Raw genomic sequence first — 16,985 nt, forward strand, 5'->3', positions numbered from 1 at the left:
ATTATTGCTGAGTCTACGAGTAATAACAAGAAGATCATGATCAGGAACGCATGTTTATTTCCAATATTACATCAGTTTCCTTTGCATGTAGAGAAAAATGAGAAGAAATAACAATCAATCATCGTCATCGCCGCCTGTTTTGTCAATAACTTTCTTCATCCACCGTCTCATACGGAAAAGATGGGTGTAGAATCCATATTTCCCATCCCTGTCACATCCTTCTCCCCAGGACACAATGCCGATCTGGTACCAACGGTTGTCATCTGGGCTCTGTGAATGAGGATATAAGTCATTCTCATGAGTATATCAAATAAAGTGGGGGATATGCAAGACATTTAATGAGTGAAGTTTGTGTTTCTCTAGTTGTATACCTTCATGACAAAGGGACCACCGCTGTCCCCTTCACAAGCGTCACCAGTTTTCTGTTCCTCTGGTTTGAAGCCTGAAAAGTACATTGGCATTGTGAGGAAGCATCATACTAATGGTAACACCTGTGATTCACCAAATTGTTTATCAAGTCACCAATTAACTTTTGATTAACATATTGGATGGACTTGAGCTGCAATATACAGCAATTACCACACTGAGATAAGAGCTGAGAACTGCTACTCACCAGCACAGAACATATTGTCAGTGATGCGGATAGAGGTAGAGTCTCTGCAGATATCCTGTTCAACGATGGGTAGATGGATCTGCTGGAGAACTGTGGGTAGAGACTTGGGGGAGGAACTCCATGTCTCATATAGGTTCCCCCAGCCTGTCACACGGCCTTTATAGCCAGCAAACATCAGTCTTGAAGGAGAAATCAAAAAAAGATGCTACCATTGCTAGTAAGGGAAAAAGCTCAGAAATGTTAATAATTCATATTTAATCATTACTGCTAGCTACGTTAAACTCTCTTACGTCTTAGCAACCTGCTTGGTTGGTAGACAGACAGGATGAATCTCATCTGTGAAAGTAATGGGCCTCCTCATGTGCAGCAGAGCAATGTCCCGGTTCAGGTTCTCCTTCCAGTTGTACTTGGGGTGGACAATTATCTCATCAATAGCCACAATCTTCTCTGTGCCCTTCTCAAACCTGGGATTAGGTTGAAATACGGTATGAGCCAAGAATATTTTGCTATATTATTGTTTTGTCTTAAGTCTTATGGCATGTCATAGTTCACTGTTGAACTGTGCAAAAGTCAATGCGTGTCGCTTGTTTAATAAAGATAAAATGGGAAAATAGGAGATGGCCACTCACTTAGCTCTGTTATGTTTGCCAAGGCGGACCAGGATGTCATTAATGGTGAAGTTTTTGTTCCATGGTGGATAGAGGATGCAGTGGGCTGCAGTGAGGATCCACTCATCACTGATTAGACTGGCCCCACACAGCAGCTCCTGTGGGCTTTTCTTGTACAACATCACCTGCCTACCATCAAAGCATCCATGAATAACAGGTATCATCATTTTCTTCTGCCAAATTACATCTGTGCCTTTCTTTTTAGGCCGAGGCTGCGGATCTGACTTTTCCGGCCTTGTGCATTTCTCACGGTCAATCGTGAAATGATAATTATTCAGGTTTTACTGGTGAAACGTCCATGCAGCATCTGCATACCAACCATTTGATCTCAATCAGATTCATGGGGATAAGCATTTAGATCTTCTTGAGTTTTAGGCTACCGTTTCAAAGAAGCCTACAGTGTTATTTTGAATTAATGTACAGTGAGTGTATTTTAGAGCAGATGGTGTTAACGAACTGTAGTATAGCCAACCTGTGTCGTGTTTCAATCAAAGCACATATTTTGCCTAGTGGTGCGCTTTTGAGTTTTGGCTACATGAGGAAAAAAAAGACAATTTGATCGCAATCATCCTAAAATATCAAAATAAATTAGGTGGTGTTTTTTTGTCTTAGAGTAACGTTACTGTGCTATTATATTTGGTTATGCTATGTAGAATAGGCTACCATCATTATGTGATCTTGAAGACATCGATTCAGCTTTGATCTAACTTTATTAAAACGGGCACCATTCGCCAGAGTAGCCCTGTTGTCTATGAGTAGAACAGAGACTGTGTGCAAAGTAGAGAACCTTGCATGTGCAAAAGCTTCGGGGGCCCTTGGCTGTCTGGAAGAAAGGTGCAGAAAAGTCAGATCTGTAGCCACTCCATTCTTTTAAATTGGGCAATGCATCGACAACCCCAAAACACATCCTCTAAATGACAGACACACAGATAACTTCCTTTCCCGCACCCACCGTGTATATGGTCAAACATGACGACCATGATCCTGAGTGCCGGTCCTACGTAAATGCAATAGAATACATGTGGTGTTTTGAATATCTATTAATTTCATTACCATGGTGCACTGGCCACTTCTGCGTCAATCCCTTTAACAATACGGCCTCCTTGGTAGGAGTCAATCAGTTCTTGCTCTCTACCATCCTTCTTACTTATCTTCTCAAACATGGGTCGCTCTCCGCACACTGAAAACAAAGTCATGAAATAGACTCTTTACTCCTCTGTTTGCCGTACCTTACACTTTATGTAAAAAATAAATAAATAAATCCTAACCAAAATTATACTACTTACCCAGCTCTCCACTGCCAAAGCTCTGAGGGCTGAAGAAGGATTGTCTGGGCCCAGAGAGTGTTGTCCTTTCCCTTCCGCCAGCCGCCTCCTCATAGTTATCTATTGGGTCATCTGAAAGAGAACAACAGTCCAGCACTCACAGTAAAGAGCATTTATGATACTTGTCAGATATCCTTTCCCCCCCCAGTGTCCTAATATTTTAAGTTAATCATTTAAAACGAGAAAAAGTGTTGAAACAGCTCACCACACATCTCAAGGTCACAGTAGTCCACAGTGGTATTTCCATGCTGGTCCACATAGCACCAGGGTCCCTCCATATCTCCGTCAGGGTTTCTACAGTGGTTCGTCACAAGTTTGACCTCTGGGATGAAATTCTTTCCTTTGCTGAGTGCCAATGCCTTTGGGGAGGCCCAAGGCAGACACGTTTTGCCATTCATGGTAACTGAGAGATCACCTGTATAATCCAAGCCATTGTTGGCCAGGCAGTCCTTCTTAGTGTACTTGGCTTTCCTATCCACTGTAGCAGCTACTTTTGGGGGTACCCAAGGCTCACCTGTAAGGGAACAATCACAATAGAGGACCACTAAGACATATTGCAACAAGCAACATGCTCTGCACTTTGTTGTTGAACAAGGAGGCATATAAACCACCGATTGTCAGTGTAAAAGTACACCTAGCTCAGCAACAACATGTAACCAAATGTTGGTTATTATGCAAGTAGTGAAATCATACCACATTTTGGGACGGTGCATTGCTCTCTCCTGACTGTGGGATCCCTAGTGAAGCACCAAGGTCCTTCAGGAGTTTTGTCTGGGTTCCTGCAATAGTTCTCATACAGGGTCTCATCCAGCGAAGAATTGAACTCCCTAAGAAGAGATGTTACCCCTCAGCAACAACACATCATGAATGGAACAACTTTGAAATTACGTTCCTCATGTTATGGGGTCAATAATACATACGTAATTCTGTGTGGGAAGTTACTGCGCCAGTACTGGCATGTTTTTCCTGAGGAAGTAGTGGAGATGGTACCGTTGTAGTTCACACCATTGCCCACTGAGCACTCTCCTGTAAGACGCAGGCCCACATAATATTTGAGAAACAGGATGTCCTGCTCAAAAAATTGATCTTTACATTATAACATTTTCCTGGTAGATTCCTCACACTTTTTAGCTGATTTCAACACAAACATTAACATTCAGTCAATCAATCATTGACGTACAGTGGCTTGCAAAATTATTCATCCCCCTTGGCCTTTCACCTATTTTGTTGAATTACAACCTGTAACATAAATATATTTATATTTTTATTTAATGTAATGGACATACACTAAATAGTCCAAATTGGTGAAGTGAAATGAAAAAAAATAACAATAAAAATAGGCAAGGAGGGCATTTATCAGAGAGGCAACAAAGAGACCAAAGATAACCGTGAAGGAGCTGCAAAGCTCCACAGTGGAGATTGGAGTGTCTGTCCATAGGACCACTTTAAGCCGTACACTCCACAGAGCTGGGCTTTTACGGAAGAGTGGCCAGAAAAAATGCCTTTTCTTAAAAAATAAAATAAGCAAACACGTTTGGTGTTCACCAAAAGGCATGTGGGAGACTCCCTAAACATATGGAAGAAGGTACTCGGGTCAGATATGACTAAAATTGAGCTTTTTGACCATCAAGGAAAACGCTATGTCTGGTGGAGGTGGGTCTTCAAAGTATTGACTTTGGGGGGTGAATAGTTATGCATGCTAATGTTGTTTTTTTTGTCTTATTTCTTGTATCTTCAAAGTGGTAGGCAATGTTGTGTAAATCAAATGATACAAACCCCCCAAAAATCTATTTTAATTCCAGATTGTAAAGCAACAAAATAGGAAAAATACAAAAGGGGGTGAATATTTTCGCAAGTCACTGTATTTGAAATGTGCAGTGTAATCAGGCCATAATTATTACCACTGGCATCAATACACCCTCTCAATTTTTTTATACTGTCCTTGGCTCTCAGCAGTGAAGTGCCTTTGCAAGCTGTGAAGAAGACAGAGCAAGAATTAGAAAACATGAGGAAATACTTGACTCTACTTGCTTATAATTGCCAAAGCCGATATTAATGTTTGTATTTTAAGCATAAAGAGCATATCATGTGTGGGAAGAGCAAAATGTGTGGGGTCACCGACACGGGGGCTAAAGCCTGTTCCTCAAACAAGTCGACTCACATCTCAGTTGCACTTTGTTCTGGTTCAATACCATCTATTTACATTGGGTGTTCTGACTGATGATTGCATATTCCATGGATAAGGTTTTGATAGAAAACACACGTAATAACGAATAAAAAACAAATACTTACCCAAATAGGTGGTCCAAAAGGCTTTCTAAATTAAGAAAGATCAATTTAGACAGTTATTTGGGGAGAAATACTATAATCATACTTTATTACACAAATAAACATAGTGTTACCCAGGTAAACAGAAAGCTCATGATTTAGTTACCAGTATACCAAGGTGAATATTAATGTGCTTTGCATGATACTTCAATCGAACAAGCCAGACATTCTCACCGTCTTGTCAGGCTTTTCAAAGACTTCACGGGCTTCTTCATGGTCACAGATCTCCTCGATGCACTCCCGTTCCAAGTTCCCAGGTTTCAACTCCTCAAGGAAGGAATTTGCCCGTTTAGCACGGATAAAAACCTGTGAGGCCTCCTTGCTGTTAAGAAATACTATAAACAAATATTTGATAACTCAACCTATTGTTTAGTGAAATTATAACTGACAAATAGCCTAATTCACATCAAGGAGTAACAATTTAAGGAGTATACATTTTCAGAATATCAATATTTTGAAGCTTGCTTTTAAGCTTTCAGGGCTGGTAAATAACTGGTATCTCACCATTTTCACAAAGGGTGATCTGAAGAGTAGAAGAAAATAGTAGAGTGAAAATGAGAGTTGCGGGTATTCGACCCATTGTTGCGGATGGTTAAGACAGAACTCCTTGCAAAACCTAGGACATCACCAAACCTTCTCACCCCCTCAAAATCCAGTACTCATTGAAACCCCCCACTTTCTGTTACATTGAACCACCTGGTTAATATTGAACCACTGTACTAAGACTAGGGGCTGCGCCTCCCACCTGGGTCATGTCAACAACAGAAAATTGTACTCAGTATTTCCATTAGTTTTGAACTAGTTTGAACTATTACCTATAGCCATGGATACGCTTTCCACACTATGTCAAGAATAGCTTTCTCCATGGTTTATTTTCTGTCAGGGCCTACTCATGGATTACTTTATAAAAAAAAAATGTTTGCTATTAAGTCATTACAAGAGGAATATCAAATGATAAAGACAAAGGCCATGTCAAAAACACACACAATAAATAAACCTTTTAAATACTGCCATTTGCTAATTTAGAATATGATAGTGTGTGCTGCATAGACAAGCATAGCAAACACACAGTAAAGTTGCTCCAAACCAGAATATTTGCTGATTCAGTCTCGGACTGTCCCAACCATCTAAATATTTGCACCCAAATATTGAATGACGCATTGGATAAAGAGTGAATGGTCAAAGTCGTGTTCAAAAACACATACAACTGTTGTAAAGCCACCACAGAGGTTCTTCTCCATTTTAATTGGAGTCTTCAACAATAATGATCGTCTTGTTGATGGACCATATTTACAACAGTATATTAAAATACAGTAAAGCTATTTAATAAGCCTTCATAAACATTCTCTTAGACATCAAATATATTTTAGTCAGATAAAAAAGAAAACTATTCATGAGGATTTCTCTTTGTAACCATTAAGATATTTCCTAAAATACAGGGGCAGGTAGTTTTAGTACAGTCCTTGAAAATAACATTTGCTGTAGATAGTGGCTAGGCAAGATCCAAGATAGATGTGAGTCAATATTTGCTGATATCTTTAACTCGTTGACAATTATGGCTCCCTTCTCCAGTAATCTAAATGGAGTATCCTGATGGTGATAACATATTTTATATTCATGACAAATGTATTTTCCTACTAAGTACTGCTTATTGTCTTATTTTAGGTAAAGTACATCTAGCAGGCAAAACAACATTTTTTTCTTCACATTCTTGGTTTTATTTGAAGATTTTAAAAAATAAAAACAGCATCAGAAAGCAAAACGGTGTGACTTGCAGTTTTAAACTCCTGTTTCTATCTCTATTGTCTCTGCCACAGAGCTCAGTCCATCCTCTTCCTGTAGAATCACCAGGTTGCTGTGTGTTTTGTGCTCCCTTACCACAATGCACTTATCATTAGAATCTGAGACAACTATCTCAATGACATTCTCATTTAGCTGGATCTGGCCCAAATCCTGTTCCAACCCTTCCTCTATTACCACAGAAGATATGGCATTATCATGATACGAGTCATAGGTGCTGACAACAACCTCCCCTGAGTTAGGCATGGCTAAGTCTTCGATGGCCTGAACATACACTACTGTCTGACTCTCCATGTTCTCTTCAGTGACATCAACCCATGGCTTGACCTCTGTCTTGCGAGGGGTCTTTCTAGGTCTGCCTCTAGCAGGGGCAGAGTGGCTAGACTCCAGAGCTGCCAGAGCGTCAGCTAGCTCCCCAGATGTCCGATCGTCTCTCTTTTTATGGGAGAGCTGGTGGCGAACCAAGCTCTGCATTAGCGTGTAGCCAGCACCACATGCCTGACATTTGTAGGGCTTCTCCTCTAGGTGGGACTTCATGTGCCGGCGTAGCTTGGTGGCCATGGTGTAGGCCTTCCCACACACCTCACACTTGTGAGGTCTCTCCCCTGTGTGTAAACGTTCGTGGGCCCGCAAGGTGTGGGGGTCCCGCAAGGCTTTGCCACATATAGGGCAGAGGTAGACTTCCCCTGTGTGTGATATGAGGTGTCTGCGGAGTTCAGGCACCTGTGAGAAGTACTGATTACAATGGTTACACTTGTAAGGCTTTTCCCCTGTGTGGATGCGTAGATGCCCCAAAAGGTTCCCCCGCTGTCGGAATGTCTTACTGCAGTGGGGACAGGCATAAGGCCGTTCTCCTGTGTGCAAGCGCATGTGATTCCTAAGGGAGCCCGAATTGGCCAGTTCTTTATCGCAGACAGGGCACTTGAGCTTAGGAGCATGGTAATTTTCTTCCTTGGCGCGGTGGGCCTCTCTATGAATACGTAATGAAGGCCGGCGGGCAAAAGCCTTCCCACAGATATCGCAGACAAAAGGCCTCTCTCCTGTATGAAGAACTTCATGCTCCTTCAGATCCCGTTTCAGGCCATAGCTCTTGTCACACTGCTGGCACTTGAATGGCCTCTCTCCCTTATGCATCAGAAGGTGGGCCCTGAAGTTCTCTTGAGAGCTGTAATTCTTACCACACTCTGTGCATAAGTAAGGCTTTAGGTCCGAGTGAGTGAATTTGTGCTTCTTCAGGTGACAGAGCTGAAAGAAACTCTTGTCACACTCGTCACATGTATACCGCCTTTCCCTGATGTTAAAGAGGTCTGGAGCTGTCCCTTTGTCACTATCCTTTGGGATTTCACCTGTGCTTATATTTTCTCTATCTTTTATGTCTGTTTCTTGGCAAGCTTGTCCATTTTCATCACCAACTCTGGACGTAACCTCCAATGTCACTTGACGATCCAGATACCTATTTTTGCACCCTTGAAGACGCTTGTGGATGCAGCTGACTAATGAATGCACCTTCCTGGGTTTAGCAGCCAGTCTGCAACTGGCCCTGACAACCTGTGGCCCCTGCACCTCCTGGGGATTTCTTACCACATTACCTGGTTCTGCACTGCTCTTTGGAGGCTCGTCTGCAGGACTCACAAGTTTGTCCTCATTAGAGCATGGCACATTGGTTAGTTCTGGAATGAAACTTTCTGTTTTTATTATTTTGCCTGAGTCAACTTCTCCATTCTGTTCCATTGTTTTATCACCCCTGGAATGAGAGTCTCTCACACCTCTCTTTTTCATTTTGTAGATAAGAGGTTTGGTCCTTTTGATTCCAGCCTGGCTTTTCTCCTCCGCCACCATCGACCCCAGTGGAGAAGTTGACATGTCTGAATCTTCAGTGTGCTCCTCAGGCTCTGTAAGACATACAAACATCTTCCACGTAACATTTCGGAAACAACTATCCAAATATAAAATGTCATCATTTCATAACATCATCCTTATTAGTAAAAATATTTATTAGTTAGTGTGTATTAAGAATGTGGGTGTCAGGCTTACCTGTAAGCTTGAGCTCTTGCTCCATGAAGTTTACACCTGGGGATCTATCCTCCCTGGACTTGCGAGGTGTAACTTGTTTGCGAGGTTTGCCTGGTGTTATTAGTGGCCCTCCTTGGCTTCCATCGTGTTCCGGAGGATCAGCTAGGAAACTCCAAAGCAGAAGTTCTGTCCCTGGGTTGATGTCTTTGTAGGCCCTTAGACAGAGACTTCCATCCACCTCATGAACAGTAACATTCTGTTCATCCTTTCTCCTTGCATTGCAGGCAAATCTGCATAAAACAAAGAGGGTTTCTCTCTCCCAATGACCAAATTAAACGTGACAGTAATGTTAATGTGTTTGATACTGCTGAGCGCTACAACAACAACAAAAAACATTGTGTTATTCTTCTTTACCTAGAGACACCTACCTAATCCAATAGCACCTGTCCCAAAGATGCCCCTTGATTATCGTATGATATGCTTCTTCCATCAAGCTCTGACGACAACAAATGTGTTACATTCAATACACTTGCAATATTATAGAAACTTGAGCAAGTGCGTGCCTCCGCCATCACAACCACTCTGATACACACCTCTGTAAAGTCTTCACTTTGGTCAAAGGTGTTGCTTTGGTTTTCCACACCCAGAAGCATCCCTTTCTGCAGTGCATGTCCTACACACCAGAGCCCCAACTGGCCATCATTTGCTAGAGAGGGGCCCACTGTCAGTCCACGAGGAACAGCATTCAGCACACTGTGTAGGAAGTCCTGGTTTAGGGATGGGCCCCTCATACCCAGAGAGTCCATCCTACTCTCTGTAGCCACAAAATGTAGAGACTCTTAAAAATGCAAATGTTTTGAACGTCGTTTACAATGACTAGCTACATTGGAAGTATCTCCTTGATTTGTGTTTCAAGCTGTCATTGATACAGTACTTGTATAATGTGACAGTACTGTATACGAAACAGTAGCCACATATACAATGTATATACCATAGGAATATAGCTAGCTGAGCTTTATGGCCATCGTTGATCAATAATTGTATGTGACATGCATACGTGATTGCGTGGACCTGGCGGGTGGCAAGCTTTGTCGTGACAACTTATGTGTACATGCGCCGACAAGGCAACACATCTCAGTGCTAATGTAAGCCCCTGTCAAAACCATTAGCCAACGTTAACAGAATGTTCTCACTAACAAAAGTTGGCCTGCTTAACTGGAAACAGTACACGTCGACAAGGGACCGTGAGTAAGTGTGTCAATGAATTGTGAAACAGGCAGCCAATTATTGTGAAGAAGCACAAGCCAACTATTAACTGGCGAGCTAGCAAGCTATGCTTTCAGTAGCTAACGTTAGCTCGAGCAGGCTTGAGTATATATCAGAACTCTAGAAACAGTGGTTATTTAGCTTGATAGCTAATTAATAACGAACGTTAAAGCTTTTTTTATTTGTTCTCGGTGGCACTGATGATGCTAACTAACAAACTCAAGCACCTGTTTTTGCTACCTTGCATGCTACATTGTTGTTGTCTGGCTAACCAGTCGACGACAGTGTGAACATGATACTACGATTAGGATATCAAACATATTTCAACAAGACGTTCGATTCGCGGCAATAACACGAAAATATTTCAACTAACTCAGGATTTCCACAGGGTCTTGGCCAATTTGTATCATTCGTTTTTTCCATTTGAAAACTCCGGGAAAATCATCGTTCTCCAGCCGAGGACAGAATCCGGAAATCCTCAAGTTCCTTTCTATCGAAACATTCCGACAGGAAATATGTCATTTGACCCACATCTTAAATGCTATATTTATTCTAATTAGAATGGTTAAAAAGCCAGATATAGTCATGGATCTTTAGCTATCGTACCTTGCTGCTTTAGTTTTTTTTTCCAACTTCAACATATATTTGTCAGCGGCAATAGGAACTCATGTACGTTATCTCGTAGAGCAAGTGCCGTTGTCCCATTTATGGTTTTGCCATTGCCAGACTGAAATTTAATGTCGAGTTTATTTTAAATACTAGGACTAATTGTATTACCTGATCCACTTGTATTCATGAACTGCCATTATATTATGCTTTTTCTACCAACAGACTTGACATGGTATGCTGAGGTGGGGAGTCTGGGGACCTATGCACTTATGGCAGAGTCACTTGGCATCCAGGACCATTCAACAGAAGCAGAACTATGCACCAAGTAGTAATATGAATCAATTTGGCCTAGTAGCCAGCGGATTGCTTACAGCTGCAGACAGGCTAGCGTCGGACAGTCTTCCTGTGTAAATTAAGACACAGCGCCGGCTCCGAAAATGTACCTCAAATCCAGCGATGAGAAATGTGTTGTACTCCATTATCCCAACTGTTACACCGAGATGATTGAACGACTGCTAAAATAACAGCGGAGCCGGCGCGAGATATGGCTCGCAAAACGTAACCCAAACCAGGGATGATAAATACATTGAACTTCCGAATTGTCCCATTATCCCAACTGTTACACAGAGAAGATCAAATAGCAGTTGTTCAATCGTCTCAGTGTAACAGTTGGGATAATGGAACAATTCAGAGTACAACACATTCCTCATCCCTGGATTGAGGTACGTTTTGGCTCTGATGTGTCTTAATCTACACAGAAAGCTGACCCTAGTGCAGCTGTAAGCAAGCGGGTTGGATCTGCTGGATAGCCTAGTAGTATCTACGTGTTCTATCTTCTACTAATCAATGATCTGCTGTTTTGATCAGTGGAGGCTGCTGAGGGAAGGACGGCTCGTAACATGTGCCTGAAATAGAGTATAATGGCTGAAATGGAGTGAAAGGAATCGAACACATGAAAACCATTCCATTCCAGCCATTATTATGAGTCGTCCTCCCCTTAGCAGCCTCCACTGGTTTTCATATAGCCTAGTCTGTTTTGATATCTGTTGCCTTGATAGCCCATCTTTGCAGGTTAGTTGAATAAATGGATGCTAATCAGGTGCAGTAAGAAAAATCTAATAAAACATTTGACGCTCATCCAGAGATTGCATAGTCACTTTACTTCTACCTGCATACATATTACCTCAACTAACCTGTGCCCCCGCACATTGACTCTGTACTGGTACCCTCTGTATATAGCTTCACTACTGTTATTTTACTGCTGCTCTTTAAGAAAAATAAGTGTTAAGTAAAAACAAAGATTTATTCATTTATTAAAGCTGCATGTTGGTTAAGGGCTTGTATAACTAAGCATTTCACTGTCTACACCTGTTGTATTCGGCGCATGTGACAAATACAATTAGATTTGATTGAATTTTGATATGCTATAATCTTCTAGTGAAATAAAAGACATTGAGTCCTTTGAGACAAGGAGCCAACCAGAGATTGAAAGTCGACCACTTGCTTTTCACCATTGAAAGACACCAAAAATGTTACTTCTGGTGTGATTATTAGATATTTCCGTCCAGTGCCTTTACACACAGACTCGCACTAAGAGCCTTAGACTATGACTAAGAGCAGCTGAACTGTGTTTTACTGTTTCATTTGTTCTGATACTTTGATACATTTCCCAATGCCACTAGGCCTATCAATGGACAGTTTGTGACAAGTGCAAAGACAATTTTATTGATGAATGCCCCACACATGGCCCTCCAGTATTTGTGCCTCACACCCCTGTGCCAGTGGGTTGTCCCAAACCGTGCCGCCCTTACTATCCCTAGTGGCATTGAGGTCATTCAGGAAGGCAGTGAGGTGGATGTGTACTGCGTAGACAAAGACATTCCCAGGTGGGGCACTCTTCGGTCCTTACCAGGGTGAAGTGATGTCACAGGACAAGTCCTCTGGTTTCTTCCCCTGGATGGTAAGTTGAATCCACAAACCTCCTTACTATGTTTTGCAATTCACTTTTCACTAGTACAGTGGGGCAAAAAAGTATTTAGTCAGCCACCAATTGTGCAAATTCTCCCACTTAAAAAGATGAAAAAAATCCAGAAAATCACATTGTAGGATTTTTAATGAATTTATTTGCAAATTATGGTGGAAAATAAGTATTTGGTCACCTACAAATAAGCAAGATTTCTGGCTCTCACAGACCTACTGTGTAACTTCTTCTTTAAGAGGCTCCTCTGTCCTCCACTCGTTACCTGTATTAATGGCACCTGTTTGAACTTGTTATCAGTATAAAAGACACCTGTCCACAACCTCAAACAGTCACACTCCAAACTCCACTATGGCCAAGACCAAAGAGCTGTCAAAGGACACCAGAAACAAAACTGTAGACCTGCACCAGGCTGGGAAGACTGAATCTGCAATAGGTAAGCAGCTTGGTTTGAAGAAATCAACTGTGGGAACATTTATTAGGAAATGGAAGACATACAAGACCACTGATAATCTCCCTCGATCTGGGACTCCACGCAAGATCTCACCCTGGGGGGTCAAAATGATCACAAGAACGGTGAGCAAAAATCCCAGAAACACACGGGGGGACCTAGTGAATGACCTGCAGAGAGCTGGGACCAAAGTAACAAAGCCTACCATCAGTAACACACTACGCCGCCAGGGACTCAAATCCTGCAGTGCCAGACGTGTCCCCCTGCTTAAGTCAGTACATGTCCAGGCCCGTTTGAAGTTTGCTAGAGAGCATTTGGATGATCCAGAAGAAGATTGGGAGAATGTCATATGGTCAGATGAAACCAAAATATAACTTTTTGGTAAAAACTCAACTCGTCGTGTTTGGAGGACAAAAAATGCTGAGTTGCATCCATAGAACACCATACCTACTGTGAAGCATGGGGGTGGAAACATCATGCTTTGGGGCTGTTTTTTTGCAAAGGGACCAGGACGACTGATCCGTGTAAATGAAAGAATGAATGGGGCCATGTATCGTGAGCAAGGGCATTGAAGATGAAATGTGGCTGGGTCTTTCAGCATGACATTGATCCCAAACACACCGCCCGGCAACGAAGGAGTGGCTTCGTAAGAAGCTCAAGATCTCAACCCCATAGAAAATCTTTGGAGGGAGTTGAAAGTCCGTGTTGCCCAGCAACAGCCCACAAAATATCACTGCTCTAGAGGAGATCTGCATGGAGGAATGGGCCAAAATACCAGCAACAGTGTGTGAAAACCTTGTGAAGACTTGCAGAAAACATTTGACCTCTGTCATTGCCAACAAAGGGTATATAACAAAGTATTGAGATAAACTTTTGTTATTGACCAAATACTTATTTTCCACCATAATTTGCAAATAAATTCATTAAAAATCCTACAATGTGGTTTTCTGGATTTATTTCTTCTAATTTTGTCTGTCATAGTTGAAGTGTACCTATGATGAAAATTACAGGCCTCTCTCATCTTTTTAAGTGGGAGAACTTGCACAATTGGTGGCTGACTAAATACTTTTTTGCCCCACTGTATATGGTAGGACTCATGAAATTGTCTTCTTAACGTCATGCACCATGTGTAACTTTAAGGCTCTCGCATCTATGTGTTTATGTCAATGATTTTTTTTATTCCTAGTTGGTGGACAAAAACAACTCATAAAAATCCATTGATGGTAGCTACGAAACCAAAGCCAACTGGATGAGGTATGTTCGAAACTCTTCAGAGGACATTGAGCAAAACCTGACAGCCTTCCAGCATGGTGAGCACATCTACTTCCGGGTGTGCTGTGACCTGTCAGTGGGAGAGAGGCTTCGGGTATGGTACAGTGATGACTACATGGACCGATTACACCGCATGGCCCAGGACACCATTGACAGCAACTTGGCCACAGGTAACACTCCTAACTAATCCCTTTGCCAGCCCTCGAGTTAACTACCAAACGTATTGTTATTGCTTTCCAGAGTGCTACAATGTGTGTACTTTTCTACCCATATCCCTGATCTAAGAGCTCCTAAATAGTTATTCTAAGAAATTCAATAGTATGACATTTTGACCACCAGGGGGAGCCATGTTCCAAAATACATGCAGAAGCTCAAACAATGAATGGCAAAATCAAACCTTTTGAAATTAATACTTCATATACTTCATATTAATACTTCATATATCAGCATGTCGTTTTACACTCAAATATAGTTAATAAAGAGTATTTTGTCATTTTATTATGTAAGAATGATTACATGTTTGTTTATATTATTATAAGCAGTTTTAAGGTGCTTACCCGTCAGAGGCTGATCAAGTTAAACTTGGGGTTTTGAATGATCATCGTGTCTCCCTCCACAACAGTTGAAAAGGATTCACAAGTGTGGTCAAGCCCCTGGAATGTTACAGCCCGGGACCGGGAGGCCAACCAGGCCCTCATCGAGCACTACGGGTCCCCAGAGATCCAGGGCCTAACTGATCGACCGGACAACCAGAACCAATGATTTGAGATCATTGCCAGTCGGATAGAGGCACAGGGCTTCCTGATCAGTGAGAACTCCTGGCAGGCTGGCAAGCGATGCTTCCAAAAGTGGCACAACATGGAGCGCACGTTCAAAGACTATGTGCTGGCGTCCAAGAGGACTGACGCTGGACGCAGGAAACAGCCAGAGTTCTTTGACCAGTTCCATGCACCCATGGGCCAGAGGCTGAGCTCCAAGCTGGCTGCTGCTGACACCCCAGCCAGGGCATTGACCAAGCTGAAGCCTAAAGCTGTAGCACCAACTCCAAGCCTGCCCCTCTATGCTATTGTAGTCCCATCGGGCCATCCAGTCAACCTCCGTATCCCCTCCACCCCAGAGTCAGAGATTGGAGTCTATGAAGGCACCACTGAGCCTGAAGCGCTAGCCAGGAAGTCCAGGAGCAAACAGTTCCCACATCCCAAGATACGCCAGTCAAATGCGGAGGAGAAGAGGGCAGAGAATCAACTCCAAAAGGGGAGGTGGTCAGAGAATGTTGACATGGCCAAGAGGAAGCTTCCAGCCTACTTCAACAGGCTCTAGGACCTCATAGGCCACCGGCTTAGCCTTCAACTATTTGAAGACTCCCCCGAGCCTGATGGCAGCATGGGAGATGCTGAGGCAGATGCAGGGGTTGAGGACATAAGCCAGAATCTGTTACACATTGTGGAGGTGCCGGGGAGCCCCATTGACATTGTCAGTCCCCACTCCACTTCTGCCACCTTCTCCTTTTCACATAGAGAAAACCACCTCCGTATTAGAACCAGTGGGTGGAAGATAAGGAGGATGGCAGATATATTGGATGTCTTTCAGGGTTATAGGGAGGAGAACAAACGATTGCAAGAGGAGAGGGAAAGGAGGGCAGAGGAGCGCTTTAATCAGCTGCGACACACCTACACACCTACTCATTCAAGGTATTTTTTATATATTTTTTACTATTTTCTACATTGTAGAATAATAGTGAAGACATAAGAACTATGAAATAACACATATGGAATCATGTAGTAACCAAAAAAGTGTTAAACAAATAAAAAATATATTTCATATTTGAGATGCTTCAAACAGCCACCCTTTGCCTTGATGACAGCTTTGCACACTCTTGGCATTCTTTCAACCAGCTTCACCTGGAATGCTTTTCCAACGGTCTTGAAGGAGTTCCCACATATGCTCAGCACTTGTTGGCTGCTTTTCCTTCACTCTGTGGTCCGACTCACCCCAAAACAAACGCATTACGAAGGAAAGAAATTACACAAATTAACTTTTAACAAGGCACACCTTTTAATTTAAATGTATTCCAGGTGATTACCTCATGAAGCTGGTTGAGAGAGTGTGCAAAGCTGTCATCAAGGCAAAGGGTGACTATTTGAAGAATCTCAAATATAAAATATTTTCTGATTTGTTTAACACTTTTTTGGCTACTACATGATTCCATATGTATTATTTCCTGTAAATAAATGCTCTAAATGTCAATATTTTTATTTGGAATTCAGGAGAAATGTTGTCAGTAGTTTATAGAATAAAACAAAAATGTTCACTTTACCCAAAACACATACCTATAAATAGTAAAAACAGAGAAGCTGATAATTTTGCAGTGGTATCTTAATTTTTTCCAGAGCTGTATATACATACACGTATGTATGTACAGTTGAAGTCGGAAGTTTACATACACTTAGGTTGGAGTCATTAAAACTCGTTTTTCAACCACTCCACAAATGTCTTGTTAACAAACTATAGTTTTGGCAAGTCGGTTAGGACATCTACTTTGTGCATGACACAAGTAATTTTTCCAACAATTGTTTACAGACAGATTATTTCACGTATAATTCACTGTATCACAATTCCAGTTGGTCAGAAGTTTACATACACTAAGTTGACTGTGCCTTTA

General features: G+C 42.0%; 2 protein-coding genes, 1 long non-coding RNA gene and 1 pseudogene across 7 annotated transcripts; 2 read left to right on the forward strand and 2 right to left on the reverse strand.

Moving 5' to 3' along the window:
• Positions 1-39: 39 nt before the first annotated feature.
• LOC100136077 (prothrombin) lies at positions 40-5,578 on the reverse strand. The gene is given in 14 exon segments (NM_001124384.2): positions 40-270; positions 372-442; positions 614-792; positions 904-1,077; positions 1,243-1,410; positions 2,335-2,461; positions 2,568-2,678; positions 2,812-3,120; positions 3,300-3,433; positions 3,527-3,632; positions 4,508-4,579; positions 4,899-4,923; positions 5,109-5,269; positions 5,439-5,578. Coding segments are annotated over 14 exon segments (1,869 nt in total). The 5' UTR covers positions 5,515-5,578; the 3' UTR covers positions 40-114.
• A 1,050-nt stretch (positions 5,579-6,628) lies between these two features.
• LOC110506323 (zinc finger protein 408) lies at positions 6,629-10,878 on the reverse strand. 4 transcript variants are annotated; one of them, XM_021585866.3, is made up of 5 exons: positions 10,791-10,878; positions 9,341-9,561; positions 9,176-9,243; positions 8,769-9,037; positions 6,629-8,626 (listed from the first exon to the last, which is right to left on the reverse strand). In XM_021585866.3, exons 1-5 carry the CDS (start codon positions 10,807-10,809, stop codon positions 6,714-6,716), a joined length of 2,490 nt encoding a protein of 829 aa, XP_021441541.3. In that variant the 5' UTR covers positions 10,810-10,878; the 3' UTR covers positions 6,629-6,713. The 4 variants fall into 4 exon arrangements, with proteins under 4 accessions (XP_021441541.3, XP_021441539.3, XP_021441543.3 ...); XM_021585864.3 differs by having other exon boundaries at positions 10,620-10,848; XM_021585868.3 differs by lacking the exon at positions 10,791-10,878 and adding an exon at positions 10,387-10,521 and having other exon boundaries at positions 9,341-9,500.
• On the forward strand, positions 10,499-11,759 carry LOC149971359 (uncharacterized). Its single transcript, XR_016492179.1, has 2 exons — positions 10,499-10,682; positions 10,845-11,759. It is a non-coding gene; the product is annotated as an uncharacterized LOC149971359 (long non-coding RNA).
• A 392-nt stretch (positions 11,760-12,151) lies between these two features.
• Positions 12,152-15,793, forward strand: LOC149971360 (uncharacterized; annotated as a pseudogene). The gene is made up of 4 exons (XR_016492406.1): positions 12,152-12,163; positions 12,305-12,582; positions 14,238-14,493; positions 14,946-15,793. The product of XR_016492406.1 is annotated as an uncharacterized LOC149971360 (transcript).
• Positions 15,794-16,985: the final 1,192 nt, after the last annotated feature.

This window comes from Oncorhynchus mykiss, chromosome 26 (assembly GCF_057628025.1).
Source record: "Oncorhynchus mykiss isolate SJ-2025 chromosome 26, ASM5762802v1, whole genome shotgun sequence".
In the NCBI taxonomy this organism is placed as follows: Eukaryota; Metazoa; Chordata; class Actinopteri; order Salmoniformes; family Salmonidae; genus Oncorhynchus; species Oncorhynchus mykiss.